Source organism: Lepisma saccharinum, chromosome 27 (assembly GCF_977018435.1).
Source record: "Lepisma saccharinum chromosome 27, izLepSacc3.1, whole genome shotgun sequence".
NCBI classification, from domain to species: Eukaryota; Metazoa; Arthropoda; class Insecta; order Zygentoma; family Lepismatidae; genus Lepisma; species Lepisma saccharinum.
The window spans coordinates 31,997,652-32,017,460 of NC_139255.1; the positions used below are offsets into that span (position 1 = coordinate 31,997,652).

At 41.3% G+C, this 19,809-nt stretch overlaps 1 protein-coding gene across 1 annotated transcript in view; it reads left to right on the forward strand.

Moving 5' to 3' along the window:
• Positions 1 to 19,485, forward strand: part of LOC145980358 (uncharacterized) — a 53,428-nt gene extending 33,943 nt beyond the window's left edge. Inside the window, exon 3 of the mRNA XM_083113410.1 lies at positions 13,125 to 19,485. Within this exon, the coding sequence (XP_082969536.1) occupies positions 13,125 to 18,754 (5,630 nt within the window). The 3' untranslated portion in view covers positions 18,755 to 19,485. The remainder of the gene's footprint in view (positions 1 to 13,124) is intronic.
• The last annotated feature ends 324 nt before the right edge of the window (positions 19,486 to 19,809 follow it).

Genomic DNA, 19,809 nt, shown 5'->3' on the forward strand with positions numbered 1-19,809 from the left:
CAGCTACTTAGGCTTCTGCTCATAAACAAGATGAGCGAATGTAATAGCTGCTGTTCATGTTCCTGTGGATTTATCCTTAAAGTTGTGCTGTCTACATTTTCACTCTTGACTGCAACAAATTATACAAAATAGTTTTTTCTAATGTCAAGGGGGCTGATTGCACTGCCAGGGGGTGGGGGCTGACGGCAGTTCCAGGGGGCTTCAGCCCCCTGGCCCCTGCCTGGCTACAGGCCTGTCCAGGTAGCAATGAACAAAACAAAGTTTCGCATAAATACATTAAGCCTGAATCACACGGAACTGGATTTCCAGTAGGAATGCCCTAGTTGGCGCTGGACTGGCTACTCATTTCCTAGTTTTCGACTCACACGATACTTGTTAAACCGTACTTGTCGATAGTCTTTTGTTCCCATAAGACATTGCGCAGAGCAGACAATCTAAGATGGACGAGCAATTTGAAGAATGTTGTAGGAGAATTACTGCTTTGTGCCCTTATTAGAAATTATAATGGAAAAGTATGGACTAGAGATTGGTTCATGGTAATCAATGCGTACCGAACAAGCTTTTTAATTAACTCGGGTATGCATAATCATACATGAGATTCGCAGGATTCATTCATAAATAAATAAAAATCAAACATTTAATTTAATAAACTTGTAATAAGAAGTATTTTCATTTTAGACGAATCATATTTGTCACGTACACATCTCACCGCTTTGCATAAATACCTAAATATTAATAAACTGAATACGAATGCACTGCACGTCATCTCTTTCATTTTTTTATCGAGAAAATAATAAAAACAGCCAACACTCGGAAACCACAGACAGAAAACTCCTTTTGCAAACGCACAGATTATCTTCTCATGGCCAAACTTCGCTCTGATTGGCTGTTTCACAGTATCTAGTCGAGGGAAGCCAGTAGCAATTAGAACGTGTCCTATTCCTCCAAACCAGTCAAGCAGTCAGCCAGGCAGCTATCACATCCGGGCAGGTAGACAGTTCAGCGCCAACTAACTGGATATCCAGTTCCTTGTGATTCGGTCTTTAATTAGCGCTACATTTACTTGGCGCTTATATAAGTCGACACCGGATATCAAATCCAGGGCTTGTTGGTTACAAGACAATGAGATTAACACAAAGAGAGAGTATTTCCCATGCTTGTGATAGTTTCGCCTGAGGAAATGAATTATCAAGCTTACCCCTTTCTGTAATCATAGTTAATACAAATAACTCGGAACTAATTACATTCTAGAAAATCTACTACCTACTTCTGTAATACTATCACCTAATTTTCAAAGAGTCCTGGGTTCGTTCCTTAGTGGAAATATATTACAGTGCAGTGGTTCGTTTCCCACTATTAAAAGTCCAGTCCCGATTAGTCCAAAAATAACCCCTGTAATTGTCTCGTGAAAAATTTGCCCAATCCATTTCCATATACTTGTAGCAAATACTGTGCCCCTTTCAGAAAATAATTCTAAATCAGCGTATGTATATGGTCATGGCAATTAATTGGCAATATTACCTTAAATATGTATTTATATGGACTAGAAAACCTAGCCAAAATCTAAACACGCTGAAGACCAAGGACTTCGAAGCTAATTTAATTGGTTGATCAGCAACATCATTTTGGAGCTCCCACCAGGGGATCGAATCCGCTACCGCTAGTTCTAACCATTCAGCCACGATTCATAATAACTAGAGTTTTATTTGTTTTGTTTTAGCTTGAAAACCATTCGGCACAAAACAGGTAACACTCTAGTTATTAATGAATCTTTAATGCTTTACATATGCTTTATAGGCATGGCAAATTATAAACGAGTGCGAGTCTCTGTCCCTTACAATATCTCGTTGACTTGTGTTTATATGTAATTCTGTGATTTGCGAAGTTGAGTGATGATTAGATGAAATTGAAGAAGAGATAGTCACAGAGAACACCATGCCCAGGCTGAGGCTTTGAATTTCGGTGACGACATCGCGAAAGTCGCACTCACAGTCATGAAACCGGAATACTTTGTTGAGAAATTGCATAGATTCTGATGGGAGAACAGATCCTGGATAAATATTGGTAGCAATCGGCTTTCCAATGATATAATGTTCAGTTATGCAGGATGATATCACAGACAGCATACCAAACGCCAGGTCATCCACTGTCACAACAAGCGCGAAGTGGTTAGCACAGCACAGCGTGCTAACCACCGAGTTCGAATCCCGGTCTGGGCATGGCTGTTCTTTGTGAGGTGAGGGTATTTTCTTCAATTTCATCTAATCATCACTCATTTTCGAATCAAGCAAAATTGGCGGAAAGATAGCGCTAAATAATTGAAGCCATCACATCGAGACAATATCTAAAACGAAATATAAAACTTAAGGGGGGAGGTTATCCGACCCTCCCACTGCCACTGCCCAAAACGGCTGTGTGTTGATCTGGAGAACTGAATTGAGCGACAAGTATGCTGGATCTTCCAGACGGTGTCGTCTTGTAACCAGGGACGGAGGGAGGCTCATTGCACAGTGGTTTGGATCCAAACTGTCCGTTCCCGATTGGTCTGTTTTGACACAAAGGGGAACTAAAACAGGCAGACAAACGAGGTAGGTACTGAGTTTCGTACAAGAGTGACGTGCTTGTCGCTAGAAGATGAACCTATCGAATGCAGCATGCCACTCCGCTACTGTGTGAAAGGTTTCAAGGGAGTAATCCATTTGGAAGCGATACCTGTCACGTATCGCTCGTCAGTTCAGCATGAAAGCAGCCGAAGCATACACGGATTGCTAGTTCAGGATAACCATCCCGCCTATTTTTGAGAGAGCAGGAAAATGTTTTTTTATGGTGCGAGTGGCCAATGCACTCGCGGAGAACAGCTCCTACTCGAAAGGCTTTTTCGCCGACCTCCGTGGCGGAGTGGTTAGCACAGCGCGCAAGGACGTCACGGGTCCCGGGTTCGAACCCGACCTGGGCATGAGTGTTGTTTGTGACTGTCCCTTCATCAATTTCATCATAACCTCTTCGCAATTAGCCAAAAGTGGCAGAAGTGAGTGCGAAGTAAAACAAACCAGGCTCGATTAAGTCGCATTTCGCAGAAGGAAACGCCACAATAGGAGCGAACAAAGAAAGGCAAGAGAGTAACAGTTCAAAACACGTGGTTATTTTACAATCTGGGTTCCCTTATCTTGTATCTTTAGGTGTTGATATTCTTTTTAGTTGGTGTCACACCTTTTTATAGAATCGAGTTTTGAGTTTTTTAAAGTCCACTGTTAAAAACAGTATTGTTTTGCGTATAATTCTGTATGCTTGGGTTTCTTCCATGGTTCAGTGTAGTTTAAAAGAGCCAATAAGATTTGAACTTTCAGCCCTCCCCCATGCGACGAGGGAGGAAGTATAAATATGACCTCTCTGATAGAGTGAGTACAGTGTGTGTGAATGAAGAGTGATCTTTCGGTCTTCAGTGGCCTCCCATCAGAAAAAAGCTTCCACGCCGCAGTTCCGCCGTGGGACTCAAACTAGAGAAATGTAAATAATGTAAATTAGCGAACTAATGGAAGAATCCGAGCCGTGTTTATTGAATTGTAAATAAATGTATGTAGCTCATTTTCTGCGAGTTTCAGCAATCACCTTGCAACATTAATTCAGTAAATTCTTGCCTGTGATTGATTCTTTGGTTCCGAGCGCTCTGGTGAGGAACGGGATGGGAACCCAGGACTAACGAGCCTATTTAGTTGTTTCTTTGGGTCTTACTTCCTACCAGAAGCGACCCGGTAAGGGTGGAGTGTTGCGGAACACCACTTCAAGCCTAATCGGGACTGAACCTACAGTTTAAAGTGGGATTCGAAGCACTGTGTCTCCACCGGATATAGAGCACGAGACCGCTTGATTGCAAGGCGGTGACGTTACCACTACGTCAGCAGGGAAGCCCTTATTGGATAATCGAGAACTTATGAGAAAATGTTCTAAACAAACATAATAGGGTAAATTGCCTTTATGTGCAAAGCTTGTTCACAATGTTGATTGAATTGCTTTATTTTACTTCGATTTTTGTGCCACTTTTGGCTAATTTGGGAGGATGGGCATGAGTGATGACATGATGAAATTGATTATAACACCTTTAAGCCTTGTTTCCATGATATGAAAAACTCAATATGCTGACCAAGGCAGAAATTTATTTTATTATAAAACATAAACTAAACGTAACGTTTCAACCTTCTAGCAAGGTCTTCTTCAGACTCTGCACCAAGTACAAATGTAACAAGGTACAAAACAGGACGATATATACACACAAAAATTACTCCCCTCCAGACTATTAGAAAGTTGTTTTCCTGGAACATTCCAGCAGCATTTTCTTTCATCTGGAAGGTGGTTGAACTCTTTATCTCACGCTCCTTTTCCTTTTTCCTTTCTTTCTTTATTGCTCTTCATTGAAATTGATGAATTGACACTCTCAAACATCCATGCTCAGGCTGGGATTCGAACCCGGGACCCCTGGCGTCGTAGCGCGATGTGCTAGTCACAATGTAGCAGGTTAATTGTGTCGAAGGAGCGTCATAGAAAAAGGTAAAAAAAATAAAAGGTAAAGTTCCCCGTGCATATAGCACCGTGCACATTATGGGCATGTGGGGGTAGGGGCACACATATTCTCGATCTCGGACATTTTTGGAGGTGATGTGATCAAGTACCTACGTTGCCCCGTCCCCAGGTACCTATTGATTTGGGGCAGGTGAGCCCCATAATCACTTTATGCGGGGAGAAGACCGGAAGATGGCAGCTATAAAGCCACAAACTTCGGATAACGGATAACCGGATTTCAAATTATCCGATATCCGTTTCAGATGCAACGGATAATCCGGATTTCAGAATATCCGGATAGTGACGCACTGTACACCAACAAGTTACTGCTTTTCATTTCCCAATATTGGTGAGGGCCTCCCCATGGCGCAGTGGTAGCGTCATTGCCTTGTAATCAAGGGGTCCCGGGTTCGATACCGAGGCACAAGTGGTTCGGATCACACTTTAAACTGTAGGTCCAATCCTGATTAGCCTTACTGTGCATAAAGTGGACTTAAAACAGCAACTCAAAAACCAATATTGGTGAATTCACGAGATCATTTGTAAAAGGCCACAAATCTCTCCTAAGGTCCATAAAACAATCAAAATTCAGTGAAGTTTTTCAGCAAGATCTGGAGCAGAGAGAAATGGAAAAAAGTATAAAATTGGGAATAAGATATCACATTCATGACCTAATAGGAGAAGACTTGGTCACTTGTATCGAAACAACTTCTGGAAAACTCCTGAAACTGGAAAAGTAAATTGAGACTCTGTGCTGCAGCGTGTGGATAGAAATGACACTTACTTTGGAGTTACTGTAAGCTGCTGGACATCTGTGGACTTCTTCATAACTTAAAGGGCCTGTGTTTAATTTTTCGAGTCATTGTGCAACGAGCCAACTTCCCGTAACTGTTTCTCAACCTATTTTATAATTTTTACCTAGTGGGAAAACACATCGAAAATGAGGCGATCTGCTGGAAGTCACCAAGCTGATTATTCCCCGCTGGGTGCGAGAGCCGATGTGCTTGAGGAGGAGAATGAAAGAATGACGGACGATTCGAAAGGCAAAATCTCCACCTTGAAGTCTCTCTCCATAGACATTGGTGCCGAGGTGAAATATCAGGGCAAGTTGCTGGGGGAAATGGACGATGACTTTGACAATAGGAGAGGCATCCTGGGGAAAACCATAAACAAAGTTCTGAGTTTGTCAAAAGGAGGCCACAATTATTATTTGTTATATTTATTCCTGTTTTGCATGCTGGTATTTTTTATTTTATGGGTAGTTATACGATAGGGATGAAATGTCACTCATTACAGTTTTTGTGTAAACAACTGAAGTTTATGCATTATTTGAATAACCAATCTTGTAAATGTTTAAACATTCAAAACACTTTGGTTCTGGACCATTATGTATTATGTATGTGGGGATAACCTGGATAATTAGGACATCCGAATAGTAGTACAGATTTGGTGAAGGGTTCGTAGAAAATTCGTACAGTGAAATACGAACATGACGAATAAAGGAATATGTTGATATCTCGTGATAATTCGGATATCGTATATCCGGACAATTGGGATATCCGGATAATCCGCGTATCAGAATATCCGGTATCCGGATATCTGAAATTCGGATAGAATTTTACCAGGATTTTACCGTCCCTAGTATAAATATGAAGAGCTTCAACGACATGACTTGAAAAGTACGTCCTGTTCGAGCGCAGGAATTTCAAGATATTTGAATTATCACACTTTCTGAAATGGCTGAAGAACACCAGAAGTTCTATTTGTAAACAAACTGTCCATAACGTCTTTTTCCTCCAAGTCTCCTTTCGACGTTACTGCTCCTTGACGTGCGGCATTTTTTTTTGTCATGCCTGTATGCCAATGCTCAGCACATATTCACGATTGCACTGCCATTTTTTTGTCAAACAAAAACGATGATATTCAATGATTTGATTTGAATTTGGTTTTGGTTACCTGCGCAGAAAAGCTAATCGGGACTGAACCTACAGTTTAAAGTGTGATCGGATCCACTATGTGCGTCCACCGGATATCGAACCCGGGATCCCTTGAGTACAAGGCAACAACGTTTCCACTACGCCTTCGGGGAGGCAAGGAGTCATGTGAGTTGCCTAACTCTAAAGCGCTAAGTGGATTTTAATAGCAAATTTTCAATGGCAACTTCTACCACCGCCGTAGACAACACATACAGGGTGACCCAAAATTAGGTATACAGTACCAGTGACTTTATTCATCAATGTCCTCCATCAACAAGTTATGGTAGTACTACGACTGTGTACTTTCAAATTACCAGCCATCATTCATAGTATCAAGATATCTGAAAAGGATAATGAACTTACAAACAACAATGCCAGGCCGACAGTGGTATATACTGTATACCTACTTTTGGGCCAGCCTGTATAACGCCTCTCAGAGAAGCGAGTATTTCAGAACGTACGTGTCCCATTTTTATTGCCGGGGATCGTACATTTATAAAGTACAGTGCAAGTCAAAAGTGAGAAAACTTCAAGCATTTTGAAAGTAAACTGAAATTAATAACATTCTCCGCCATCTTGAATTCAATTTAAATACAGGGTGGCCGAATTGAAACGCCCTAATTTCAAATGTCTGTAACTCCACATGTATTTGATGCATCCGAATGAATTATGCATTAATGAATATACATAGTACTAAAGTTTCTGTGAGCAAAATAGTAATTAGCACATTTAGAACATTTGGTACATTTCTGCATGCGCCTGACATTACCCCACTCGATTTTTTTCCTGTGGGGGCATGTCAAGGACATGGTGTATTCAACCAAAGAGACGACTCTGGTACCGCTTCGTGATAGGATTACATGGGACAACCAACATGCTACAGGCAACCTGGTGGGTAATCGAGTATCGGCTGCACTTCCTCCGTGCGACTCGTGGGGTCATGTAGAAATATACTAAATGTACTAAAAATCAGGGTGCGAAATCCTGGGGGGACGGGGGGATTTTCCCCCCACCAACAATCTTGGCCTCAAAAATCTCCCCCACCAAAACTTTTCTGGGGAAAGAGATTTTGTTACAACAAACAAACGATAAATAATTACTTTTAATTTCAAATATACTGTACTAAGAATAATATCGAATACATACACAAATTAGTGTAGTTGTGAGTGTTCAATGCTTTTTCTTTCTCAAGAGATCATTAACAAATCTACATCAATAGGTACAATAAAAGTAAAACAAGAATGCAAAAACAATAATATCTATGAAATCCAATTGATTTATATTAACATAAAACAAAAACTTAATAAAAACTTACACATAATAAAACCACTTCAACTATTTCATAATTTATTAACATCTTTGACAGTTAGTAAAAGACGTAGTTTGCTACTTTTATAATATCTGATACGTATATTTAAAAGTAAAAAATGTATTTATTTTTGGGTAATTAATAATAATAATAATATATTTTTAATTTAGTAATTTAATTTAGTAATTTAATTTAGTAATTTATTTTTACTTTTAATAACATTAAAAATATGTATATCGTATAATTTATATGTATGTTTGTAGGGAGGGGTGTTTGTAGATTAAGATCTTTCTCCCCCACCAGTCTTAAATGATTTCGCACCTTGCTAAAAATGTACCAAATGTTCTAAATGTACTAATTACTACTTTGCTCACATAAACTTTAGGACTGTTTATATTCATTAATGTATAATTCATTTGGATGCATCAAACACATGTGGAATTACAGACAGTTGAAATTAGGGCGTTTCAATTCAATAAGAATGTGGTTATGTGCTTATTCATGTAAAACTTTCAGAAATTTCAATGGTGAAAAGTATTAATTCTTTAGTTATTCCTAGTAGCCTATAGTTACTTCTAAATGAATAAAGGTACACGAAAACAGATTTCATTATTAGTTTTTTTAAAGGAAATTTTCAAATAAATATGAGCACTTACACGACCACCTTTACAATTTGCAGTTTTATAGTTGTGGTGACATATACCATTTGCTTAATTAATTATACCAATGATGATTGTGACAGTAAATACAGTTAATTCTATCATGTAAAGCATCATATTGTTATGTGTAAGTCAGTGGCGAAGCGTGACATTTTTACGTAGTCCTCGCAAGACTTGCCAAACGTCAGGGTCAATCTTTCAACCGTGGAGGGGGGGGAGGGATTTCTACATTGATAATGTTGATAACAGTGTTCGTACAGACGTGTGAAGTAGAGATGGCCAAATTCATTTTCTTCTGCGTTGTATATGATCGTAAAATAAGGAAGAATAAACTTTCTTAAATTCTATCCGAAAAATGGAAAAATTGTTAAACGTCTCTCGGAATCGAGATTTTAAATTTTCCGGAATCCTGATGTTGTTGACCATCCCTGGTGTGAAAGTAAGATATGTTAGGGAAACTGTTCTGTCTAAGTAAGTATGTCTGTCACCTCGAGAACAAAAATCTTGATCAGTCTTGTCATTCGTAAGCATAGTAAGCATTCGTAAGCGTGTTTTGTCAAGTAAGAACATTATTTTCAGAAAACGATATTTGAACCGCAGGATCAAAAGAAAGAAAAAAATTGAAAAGGAGAAATACTGTGAAGGAAATGCAATGGATCCAGAACTGCTCCCCCCCTCCCAGCTCTTTCTAGCACTAACCGTGGGGAAATTTATGTTTTTGCTTACTTATGACGTCACTGAAAGCCTGCCGTGCTTGTAAACAAGGGGACTGAAGAAAGGCCTCTTATGACCAGACCTTCAAGAGCGGGGGAAAACCGGTCGAAGGACCTTGGATTCGCAGACCGCCTGACACCATTGCACTCAACAGGAAACGTAGCAGGACGGCTGGGCACGGGGGGTAGAACTGGGCTCTTCTTCCGATGCGTTAAACTTAGCGAATCTCTTGCGTATTTCTAGCTGTTTCATGGCGTCGGGTGACTAATTTTGCTCAAATATGCGAGTATTCTGACTTATTTTTTACTTCTTATCTAAAATATTTAAAAAGCAATTTTTTTATTATTTTGCTTTGTCATCGCCGCATCTCCCGATGACCGGACCCTTCGCGTCTGATGTAAGTGTGTGCGTGTACAGTTCAGCACCGTGGCCGAGACGTCAAAGGTTTAAGCTTTGGGCTTCTGTAATGGGCGTCCGGAAGGGGGTGCAAGGGGGGGACGTGCCACAATAATATGTGTTCATTATTGCAAGAACATGATAAATTCAAATTTAAGCAATGTTTTTTGAGGGAACAACACTATTACTGGGGAAAATGTTCCTTGTTTGCCCCCCCTGGAAAAAGTACCATCCTTGCTCCTCCCTGGAAAAAATCCTGCGGACGTCCATGGGTCCTGTTACTGGACGCGCGATGGTTCGTCTCCTGGGAGAAGCGTAACAACTTTTCTCTTGATATTTCGGCCGGTGACCACCCACCATCGTGAGAAAATTGGGGAGTTATGAATGAATGCAAAACCCGGTCGTTGTAAACCTACAACAACGACTGGGGGTTAGCCGTGCTGACCACACGTCACCCCGTAACTGGTTGGATGATATCCCACCTCTGATGGTAGTGGGGTCGGCAGTCGGTAGGTTGTGTTAGTTTAGATATATTGATTGATTGATTTGGTATGTCCACGCTGGAACTCAACCCGGGACCTCTGGCGTTGTGGCACGATGCGCTAACAACTTAGCCACGGATGTCGGCACATCACTTACATTGATTGATTGATTAATTGGTTGAGTTTGTATTTTAAGTCCACTTTCTGAACAATAAGGCTAATCGTTACTGGACCTACAGTTTAAAGTTGGATCCAAACCACTATGTGACTCAACCGGGTATCGAACCCTGAGCTCCTTGATTACAAGACAACGACGCAATCATAACTTACACTATGGCTGACAATGTGTGGAACCCTGACGCAATCATCACTTACATTATGGCTGACAATATGTGGAACCCTGACGCAATCATCACTTACACAATGGCTGACAATGTGTGGAACCCTGACGCAATCATCACTTACACTATAACTGGCAATATGTGAAACACTGACGCAATCATCACTTACACTATGGCTGACAATATGTGGAACCATGACGCAATCATCACTTACACTATGGCTGACAATGTGTGAAACACTGACGCAATCATCACTTACTATCGCTGACAATGTGTGGAACCCTGACGCAATCATCACTTAGACTATGGCTGACAATGTGTGGAACCCTGACGCAATCATCAGTTACACTATCGCTGACAATGTGTGGAACCCTGGCGCAATCATCACTTACACTATAGCTGACAATATGTGAAACACTGACGCAATCATCACTTACACTATGGCTGACAATGTGTGAAACACTGACGCAATCATCACTTAGACTATCGCTGACAATGTGTGGAACCCTGACGCAATCATAACTTACACTATGGCTGACAATGTGTGAAACACTGACGCAATCATCACTTAGACTATCGCTGACAATATGTGGAACCATGACGCAATCATCACTTACACTATGGCTGACAATATGTGAAACACTGACGCAATCATCACTTACACTATCGCTGACAATGTGTGGAACCCTGACGCAATCATCACTTACACTATGGCTGACAATGTGTGGAACCCTGACGCCATCATCACTTAGACTATAGCTGACAATATGTGGAACCATGACGCAATCATCACTTTCACTATGGCTGACAATGTGTGAAATACTGACGCAATCATCACTTAGACTATCGCTGACAATGTGTGGAACCCTGACGCAATCATCACTTAGACTATGGCTGACAATATGTGGAACCATGACGCAATCATCACTTACACTATGGCTGACAATGTGTGAAACACTGACGCAATCATCACTTAGACTATCGCTGACAATGTGTGGAACCCTGACGCAATCATCACTTAGACTATGGCTGATAATATGTGGAACCATGACGCAATCATCACTTACACTATGGCTGACAATGTGTGAAACACTGACGCAATCATCACTTAGACTATCGCTGACAATGTGTGGAACCCTGACGCAATCATCACTTAGACTATAGCTGACAATATGTGGAACCATGACGCAATCATCACTTACACTATGGCTGACAATGTGTGAAACACTGACGCAATCATCACTTAGACTATCGCTGACAATGTGTGGAACCCTGACGCAATCATCACTTAGACTATGGCTGACAATATGTGGAACCATGACGCAATCATCACTTACACTATGGCTGACAATGTGTGAAACACTGACGCAATCATCACTTAGACTATCGCTGACAATGTGTGGAACCCTATCTGCAGAGCATCTATCCCCTGTGTGTCTTCACAGCACGGTGCGATACATAGGTTATGGCTTTGTACTATTTTTTAAAAAGACAAGAAACTAAGTATATATTTTTTGAATAAGTGATAAGAAAAGGTATATTTTGTGTTTGTTCATTGTTGTTATTCTTTTTTCTACCCCTCAAGGTTAATCATAGTGATAAGCATGAAAGGAGCAAAAAATATGAAATGCCCATTTTCGTAGCGCGGTACGCTAACCACTGAGCCACTGAGGCTGGGTTTAAATATATATATATATATATACATATTAATTAGAAATCGTTATGTATATATATATATAATATATATATATATATATATATATATATATATATATATATATATAGATAACGATTTCTAATTAATATGAGTATAGATCAAAAATATGAGATTCTTCCAAAAGGAAATCGCCGGATTCGAAATTGAGCACAGAAGGTTCCGCGTTCGAGTCCTTCCCTTGATGTTATTTCGTGTCTCTTCAAAAATTTCATGCACTCATAATTTATCTTCATCGTCGCGATTAGCCGAAATTGGAAAGAAAGCAACGTAAAGTAAGACAAATATATGAGGAAATCACTTATTTAGGCATCATATGCATCTCGTTGCATCCTGTTTAGGCTTCTTGTCATTTTTTGTTATTTTTTTTTAATTTATCATTTTAAAAAATAACGAACAAAAAGTCGTTTCTTAAATTAGCCAAATTCTTGTATATATCTGTTACTTTCATCATACAAATTCATATGCACATAAATAGCCACGCTACATTAAGTAGGAGCGTTCATTTATTATTAATATAAATGATGCAGTTTTAGCAAGTATAATAGTAGCAGTACTAACTGGCTTAGTTTTCTGTATGTTTAAATATAGAAGTAACATGCTTAGTTTTTAGTTTGAAATAGTTTCACTGTGTATTATAAAATTTCGTTCTAAGAAATGGAATTTTCGTTCAGAACAATTTTGTTAATGTGTTTGCCAGCTTCACGCATACTACTACCCTGTGACAAAGGTGTACAAATACATAGCTTTGGAAGAACATTTAGAGATGCGTAGGGTAAATTTAACAGCAAAATAACCACTAAATTAGACCTCTGTGGAAAAACTTTAAGGGGGCTGCTAAAATGTTTCGAGATATTAGGGGCGTATGCATAATTCACTACAGTTTGATATCAAAACACACGATTTAGCTTGAGCAAACATATGTTTCTGTTTCAAAAACTGTTTTATTAAATGTCATATGTTTTATAATTGACAGGGTTAGACGACATACCTACAATAGAACAGGAAGAATATCCATTCCCTCGTTTCTCTGTGGATACCATGGATGAATTGAAGCTCTACATGAAGATTAGTTCAGAAGAAATCAAATGCTTATGGCAACAAGAAAGTGACGGTGGAGAGTCTTGTGAGTCGCAAACAGAACAGTATAATCTTCATGGCAGTGACCAGTCCGATCCAGACCATAGCGATTCAAAAGTTCAGTCCACGAAGAAGAAGAAAATGAAAGTTCCTTGGAAACGGGTAAGTGCTGCGGAAGCATATTTGGTTTCCGGTGCGAAAGTAGTTCATCCAAGATCCCCGCGCAGCTCAAAAGGCAAGCGCCGCTCCCCAAGGCTCGATGCGATGCAATTTCCGCAGCTCACAACGGGAACGTTGAACGTGGATGTTCCAGAATTCTTCCCGAAGAGCACGAAGCCAGCGAGATCGTTTGGGAAGTATTTTCCCTCATCCTGTGAAAGAGGCCTCGAAGACGAGATGTTCCCGTATGGTAACCAGGAGAGCAGACGCGACGATGATGTTCTCACTGAGCCCGTTCCCACCGCTACTGCGTTTCAGACGGGATTCTCTTCCACCTCCGCACGATCGACACCGGCTCATCTTGCATTCGAGCAACATCCCGTGCAGCAACAGTCCGTCTATCAACAGCAGACGCTACAGCAACAGTATCAGCAGCAGCAGCAGGCGAGATACAACGTTCTCAACTCAAGAGCAGACACTGCTTTCCAGTTTGGTTCCGTTGGATCCAACATAAGGCAACTTCCCTGTCTACTTCCTCCATCTGCTTTCACGATCAGCATATCGTCTCAGCCAGTATCCACTTCAGGACTTTCCGCTGTGTCGATTCTAAGTCAGGCACAACAGACGGGCCTGCAAAGATTGGTTCAGGACGCTCATTTTACAACCTCTCCAACACCTTCCACGCCAGTGGCTGTGACGTTCCAGCAAAACCATCAACAAATAATTGAACCACCATGGTTTACTCAACCGACCCAACAGAGAGTAGTTATAAATACGCAAAACATCAACGTCGTTCCACAAAGATCAGGCTGTCCAATTCACGTAAACGACCACACTCAACCAGTCACCTCAAGTCAAGGAATGCTAGCATACTTTCCACCTTTGACTGCTGTAGGTGTTGGGAAGAAACATAGAAATGACATGAGCCCACGTACATCTGAAGCACCATCATCTGTTGGAAGTATGGCGTCTGAATTGGAATTCGTAGGTGATGTGAAGTCTCGTGTAGGGTCTACACTCAAACAGGATTCATCTGCAAAATGTGCTGCTGCTTCTGTTTGTTACGATGGCGAGTCTCAGCAGATCTTTCAAACTATCCCAGTGTATCAGCATCCTCAAGAATTTTACCACGACAGCACAAGGAAACGGACTGGCGGTGGTGTCGATTATGCAAACCTCATTTTACTTACTAAAGGTAGTACTAGAAGCCGCCATAATAAGGGGAGAAAGATAATTGGAGATGCTACAGCAGATTCAAACGGTAAGCAAGAAATCGTTGATGCCAAAGGAGATAGTAACTTCGAATCAGAGATTGAAAGCAATGAGATTAGAAACACTGGAATTGAGCACGGCTATTCGACTCCATCAAATGCAAATTCCCCAAGGAGTCTCCCAACTTCAGGTCCAAGGGAAGTGCAACGGGATTCTCCCCCGTCACCGAAGAGGTACACGGAAACTCAAAGTGTGAGTGATGACCAAGGTTCGGAAGGAGGGGCGAGTACAGTAGCTGAAGACATAGCCCTTCCTCCTGAAAGCAGATCACCTCACATACCGTCAAGCGCACGGTTCTCCCCAAGATCGAATTCTTCGCTGCCATCACCTGTTGGCCCGGGCGACCACGACAACGTTACTCAACCTCCCTCAGAAGAAAAGCAAAATGTTTTCCAGTGGCTTGAAAAGATGTGTCCAGTTCGAGCGCGGGAATTTAAAGACGTTGAGAAGCTGTTAGAGGAATTCGATACTATTGAGGGAGATCTCGAAAATGCTATATATCCTCCTCATGTACGATCAAACACTGATGGGAAATGGGGAACAGATTCATCACGGGAAAAACCTGAAAATACAGATGCTTTCAATTTTCCATCGATTGGATCTAGCGAAGCTGCTCCAGGCACTTTGATACCCAAGCGACGGTTATATCGTGATGTTCTGACAAACAAGTACTATTCACTTGACAGCAATTCTGCTCTCATGAGCACATTCGTAGCGGATGGTGCATTTCAAGAAGATAATGCAGACAGTAAAAGCATTCGAGGAGAGAGGAGTAAATCATGCGTTTTTGTAGACAACCAACTGTACTCAAGCACCGACAGCCTCGACAAGAAGTATGCCGAACTAGAACGACAAGCAATGGAACAGTACAAGTCCTCAGATGAAAATTTGTCGGAGAAATACGAGGAACTGGAACAAGAAGCACTTGAACAATATTTGCCCTCCTCACAGAGTAGTAGTAACGAAAGCATACTGGGAGATCCATTCCCCAACACTTCTACTCCGAGAGAGAGTAGTAACATGGAGAGTAATTATCAAGAAGGATATCATGGAACCAACGATGCAGACAATGATTGCTTGGCGACGAGTTCGTGTGTTACAACTAACAATGAGTGCAAGGAAGGAAAGGGAAACAGTGATGGTATGCGGCACGCCTGCAATTGGGCACAAATTGTAAAACAGCATATTTTGTCGGAAGGCGATAAGACAGACGCACATGTTTCTTTGCTTAGCAGCCACTCGCACCAAGAACTAGGCGGGTCGACGAAAGAGAACGAGAAGGTAATAGCTGCTACTAAAAGTTTGTGTTCCGTTTCATCCTCGTCGCCTTCTGGTGTAACTTCCGCCAAATTAAATATCAGTGGTGGAAGTGGAGACAAAAATATTTCTAAATCGAGCACTTCACCCGCAAAGGCCAAGCCATTGAGAAGACAAATTGTTCTCGTGTCGCCAATAAAGCGTCCGCAAGATATTATACCTGTTGAAACCTTCTCGGATGCAGAAGACGGTCCTCAATTGGTGGTTGTTGTTTCTTCAAGCAAAAAGGACGGTGGGCCGTTGGTCACCGCTATCTACAATGAAAATGAGCGCATTTCTCCTGCTACGAGCCTTTCCGCGGAACCCGAAACAGCTCAAACCAGCAAGGACGAAGCAACGCAGGAGGAAAAAGAGAGAGATGTGGACAGCTCTGAAGATACTCCGGGGCCGAGCACTTCAGGAACGGCCACCAGGAAGAAAAGAGAACGAGCTTCACAGGGCAGTACTACTTCGTCCGGAGGAGGCGACTTGCAGCTGATTGACCCAAACGAGCAGCGGACCCAGGTCTCCCACAGTCAGCTTCCTCAGTCCGCAGAAACCAAGAAGGATCTGCCGGAAATAGCAGTCACCGGCGAGGATCCGGAGGCCTGGGTAGAAGAAAACAGAAGAGCAAGTTTTCTGGACGCTGAAACTGACAGGGTCAAAGAACCCAAACTAGAAGAAGAAATCGATATCAGCGAAATGGATCGTTTGGGCGATGAAGAACTTAATTGTAGAGACTATGATGGCAATAATGAATCATTTGCAACGACGAAATTCCCTCCGTGGATGAGACCAAGAAGGAAGATGAAAAGAAAGAAGAAAGGCAAAAAGCTGAAGAAGAAGGAGGTGCCTAGGTCTGAGACACTCAAAACAAATCATATAGACAGTGAAGGGAAGGAAAGCTCTGAAGACGGTGCGGACGAAATACTCAATATTCCCGTGAAAGAAGCATCTCAAGGATCACAGGAGGAAAAGGAAAGGTGTGAAGAAGAGAGAATTGGTGATGAATTTATCGCATCAGCAGCACCCATCACAACAACACAGCCGGCAATGAGAACATCACCAAGAAGTGATTCCGAACTTTCTGTTCTGACTTTGGAGATAAATAGTGGGCCGGATAAACGCGGAAGCAGCACTTCCAAAATCAAGTACTGCCTGAAAGCAGCTTTCAGTCCTAGAAGAGGGAGAACGGGAAGCGACAAGAATTCTCAGTCCACTCCATTGCCTCCTGAAGTTTCAACAGTTTTGAATTGCTTTGGGGAACCAATCGAGATCTGCAACAGCTCCCGCCATTCATCACCTAGACAGTCACAAATAGAATCGATTGAACCTCTGTTAGCTGCCTGTTCAAATAAGCACATTCTAACAATGTCTGTTAGTACAGCGGGTGAAACAGATGGAGGTACACCCCGTGCATCGCCACGTTCTGAGCAAGGCGGTGACATTTTTTCCTCTGCGACTATTACTCAAAAGACTTTTACAACTCGTAAGAAAAGTTGCACGGAGACTGTGATCAAATTTAGTGCCACGGCTATTACCATGAACAAGTGCGTTGATGAAGTGTCTGATAAGTGCTCCTCTCCACGGAGAGAGCCATGCTCATCATCACATTCCGGTTCTTTATCATCTCGTCAAAGTAAAGAAAATGAATCACCTCGCAGTAAGCAAGGAAGCAATAAGACTGTAGATTCAGTCGCAGAACAACCTGAAATTGAAAGAAGCGAGCATGAAGAACAAAATTGCTCTGAGTCAAACAACTTAACGGCTGCCAGTGAAACCAATGATGACTCGTCAAATCCTTGCAGTACTTCTGGAGTCGGCAACAAAGACTCTACCGAAGATCCAGACCATCAAGAAACTCCAAGAGAAGTTCCAGACCTGAACGCAAAATACTGCTCCTCATCAGGCGCTTCGTGCAGTGAAGGCTGTCCTGTTTTTCAAGATTCACATCCGGTTACAGAAACAGAGCCTCAAGGACCAGAAGAGCTTATCTTGCAAGAACCCAGCAGGCATGTTGCAGCAGATGATAATGAGAAACCATCCGTTCCCCTAAAAACAGAATTCGATGTTTCCCCAAGAATGATTGGCGATGCAATCAGTACGACAGGCCCGAAACCTGATGACAGCAGCACGGAAGGAACTTTTCAACCGTCCAGTGCAGAAAATCCAATCGAAAGAATGGGTAACACATTGGATGTAACATCCAAACTTAAGCTAGGACCAGATGTGACAGATAAAGGAATAAACTTTAAAAACATTAAGAACAAAGCCGCTGCAAGTTTCAAAACAGGTTTGTCTCGCATAGGTCAGGAGAAAACAGCAACTTTTGGAGCAGGTCTGGGTCAGCCATTAACATCTCTTCCTGGTCCATCTTTCAGTCACCACTCGGACCCTTCACTTCTCTCTCCACGTTCTACTCGGAATGGCCCTACACAAGAAACAGAGATGAACCACGATGACAGCAAACGGTTCTCAAATTCTCCTTCGAACAGCCAATCGGGCGAATCGGTACAGTCGCTGCCTACGATTCGTCTAGATAGCCAGGAGGGTAGAGAAAAAGAGGAGTCGTTCCTTATTCAAAAACCACAAAAGAGATATTCAACTCTTAGCTCCCTTACCTCACGTCACAGGAATAGGTTGGGACTTAGCGAAGGACCGGCCCACGAACTCTCCAGACTTTCGGATAAGAAGTCTGAGAAGAAGTCCAAGACCAAGATATCAAGGGAGAAGTACCTCGAGAGTTCAGAAGACGATATGGCAGCCAGGAAGACAGAAATGCCATGCTCTCTTCAGTAGCAAAAGTTGTAGTGTAAGAATTGGCAGTAGTGACACTTTTAAAATTCTCGTTCGCAATATTTCAAATGTAAAATATGCCAAGGACAAGTTACCATGTAGCTTATGAAAACTGTAGAATTTGTTCAGTAGTAATTATATTAATTCAGTACGGACAAAGCAGCACATGGAAATGACCAAAAAAGTTGATTTGAAGTCAACAAAACGCTAGAATCCTTATTTTTCTACATGTATATATTAAGTATTATTGCTTGAATTATTTTATTATTATTTCAGTATACTTCTCTTCAACTGTACCTCCCAATGAATGTGCTGGTTTGTTCAATCGCATTTTTTAAAAATCAAAACTTTCGTGATTTACGTAATGTATATTTATTTACGCATAACCTTAAGAAATTGTGCTGTCTGTTTTAGGATCATAATTTGTGTTACAAATTAAAGAAGTTTCAGTCTATTGATGACATTGTAATACATTTATTGTAGACTGTTGATAGTAATCAGACAAAGTACGTAGTGTGTAAAATTCTAATGTTTTCCATCCAAGCAGTAGAAGCGAATGTTACAAATTTTGGACATAGACATTGAATTTCTCTGTGCAATATTTGTTAGTGTTTTTAGACGTTTTATTACTATTTAACACTATTGTTCATACGTGAAATTGATTCATGTGGCATTATCACAATTATTTCCCCAAGAATTCTATTTGGATATTGATAGTGTGTTGTGAATTTATAAATCACACAGTAATTTATATTTCTTGTAGATGACTTTTGTAAAAATATTTTTTGGTGCTAACAGGAAGTTTATATTAACATACAATGAGTTTTCTTTAAATTAAAGTATATGCAGTGACTTGATTGTAGCCAGACGCGTATACGAGGTATGGCTAGAAAAAAAACGGATTGATGTTGCTGTCGACAAACGGCAAGCGCGACAAGGTCAAGCGGTGCATGAGTGTATAACGTGATATCTTGCCTGTCGACTGTGTGATTGCCCAGGATGAGCGGCGCTCAGTTCCGCTGTAGCTTGTGGACGAAGTGAACCGTACATCTGTGCTC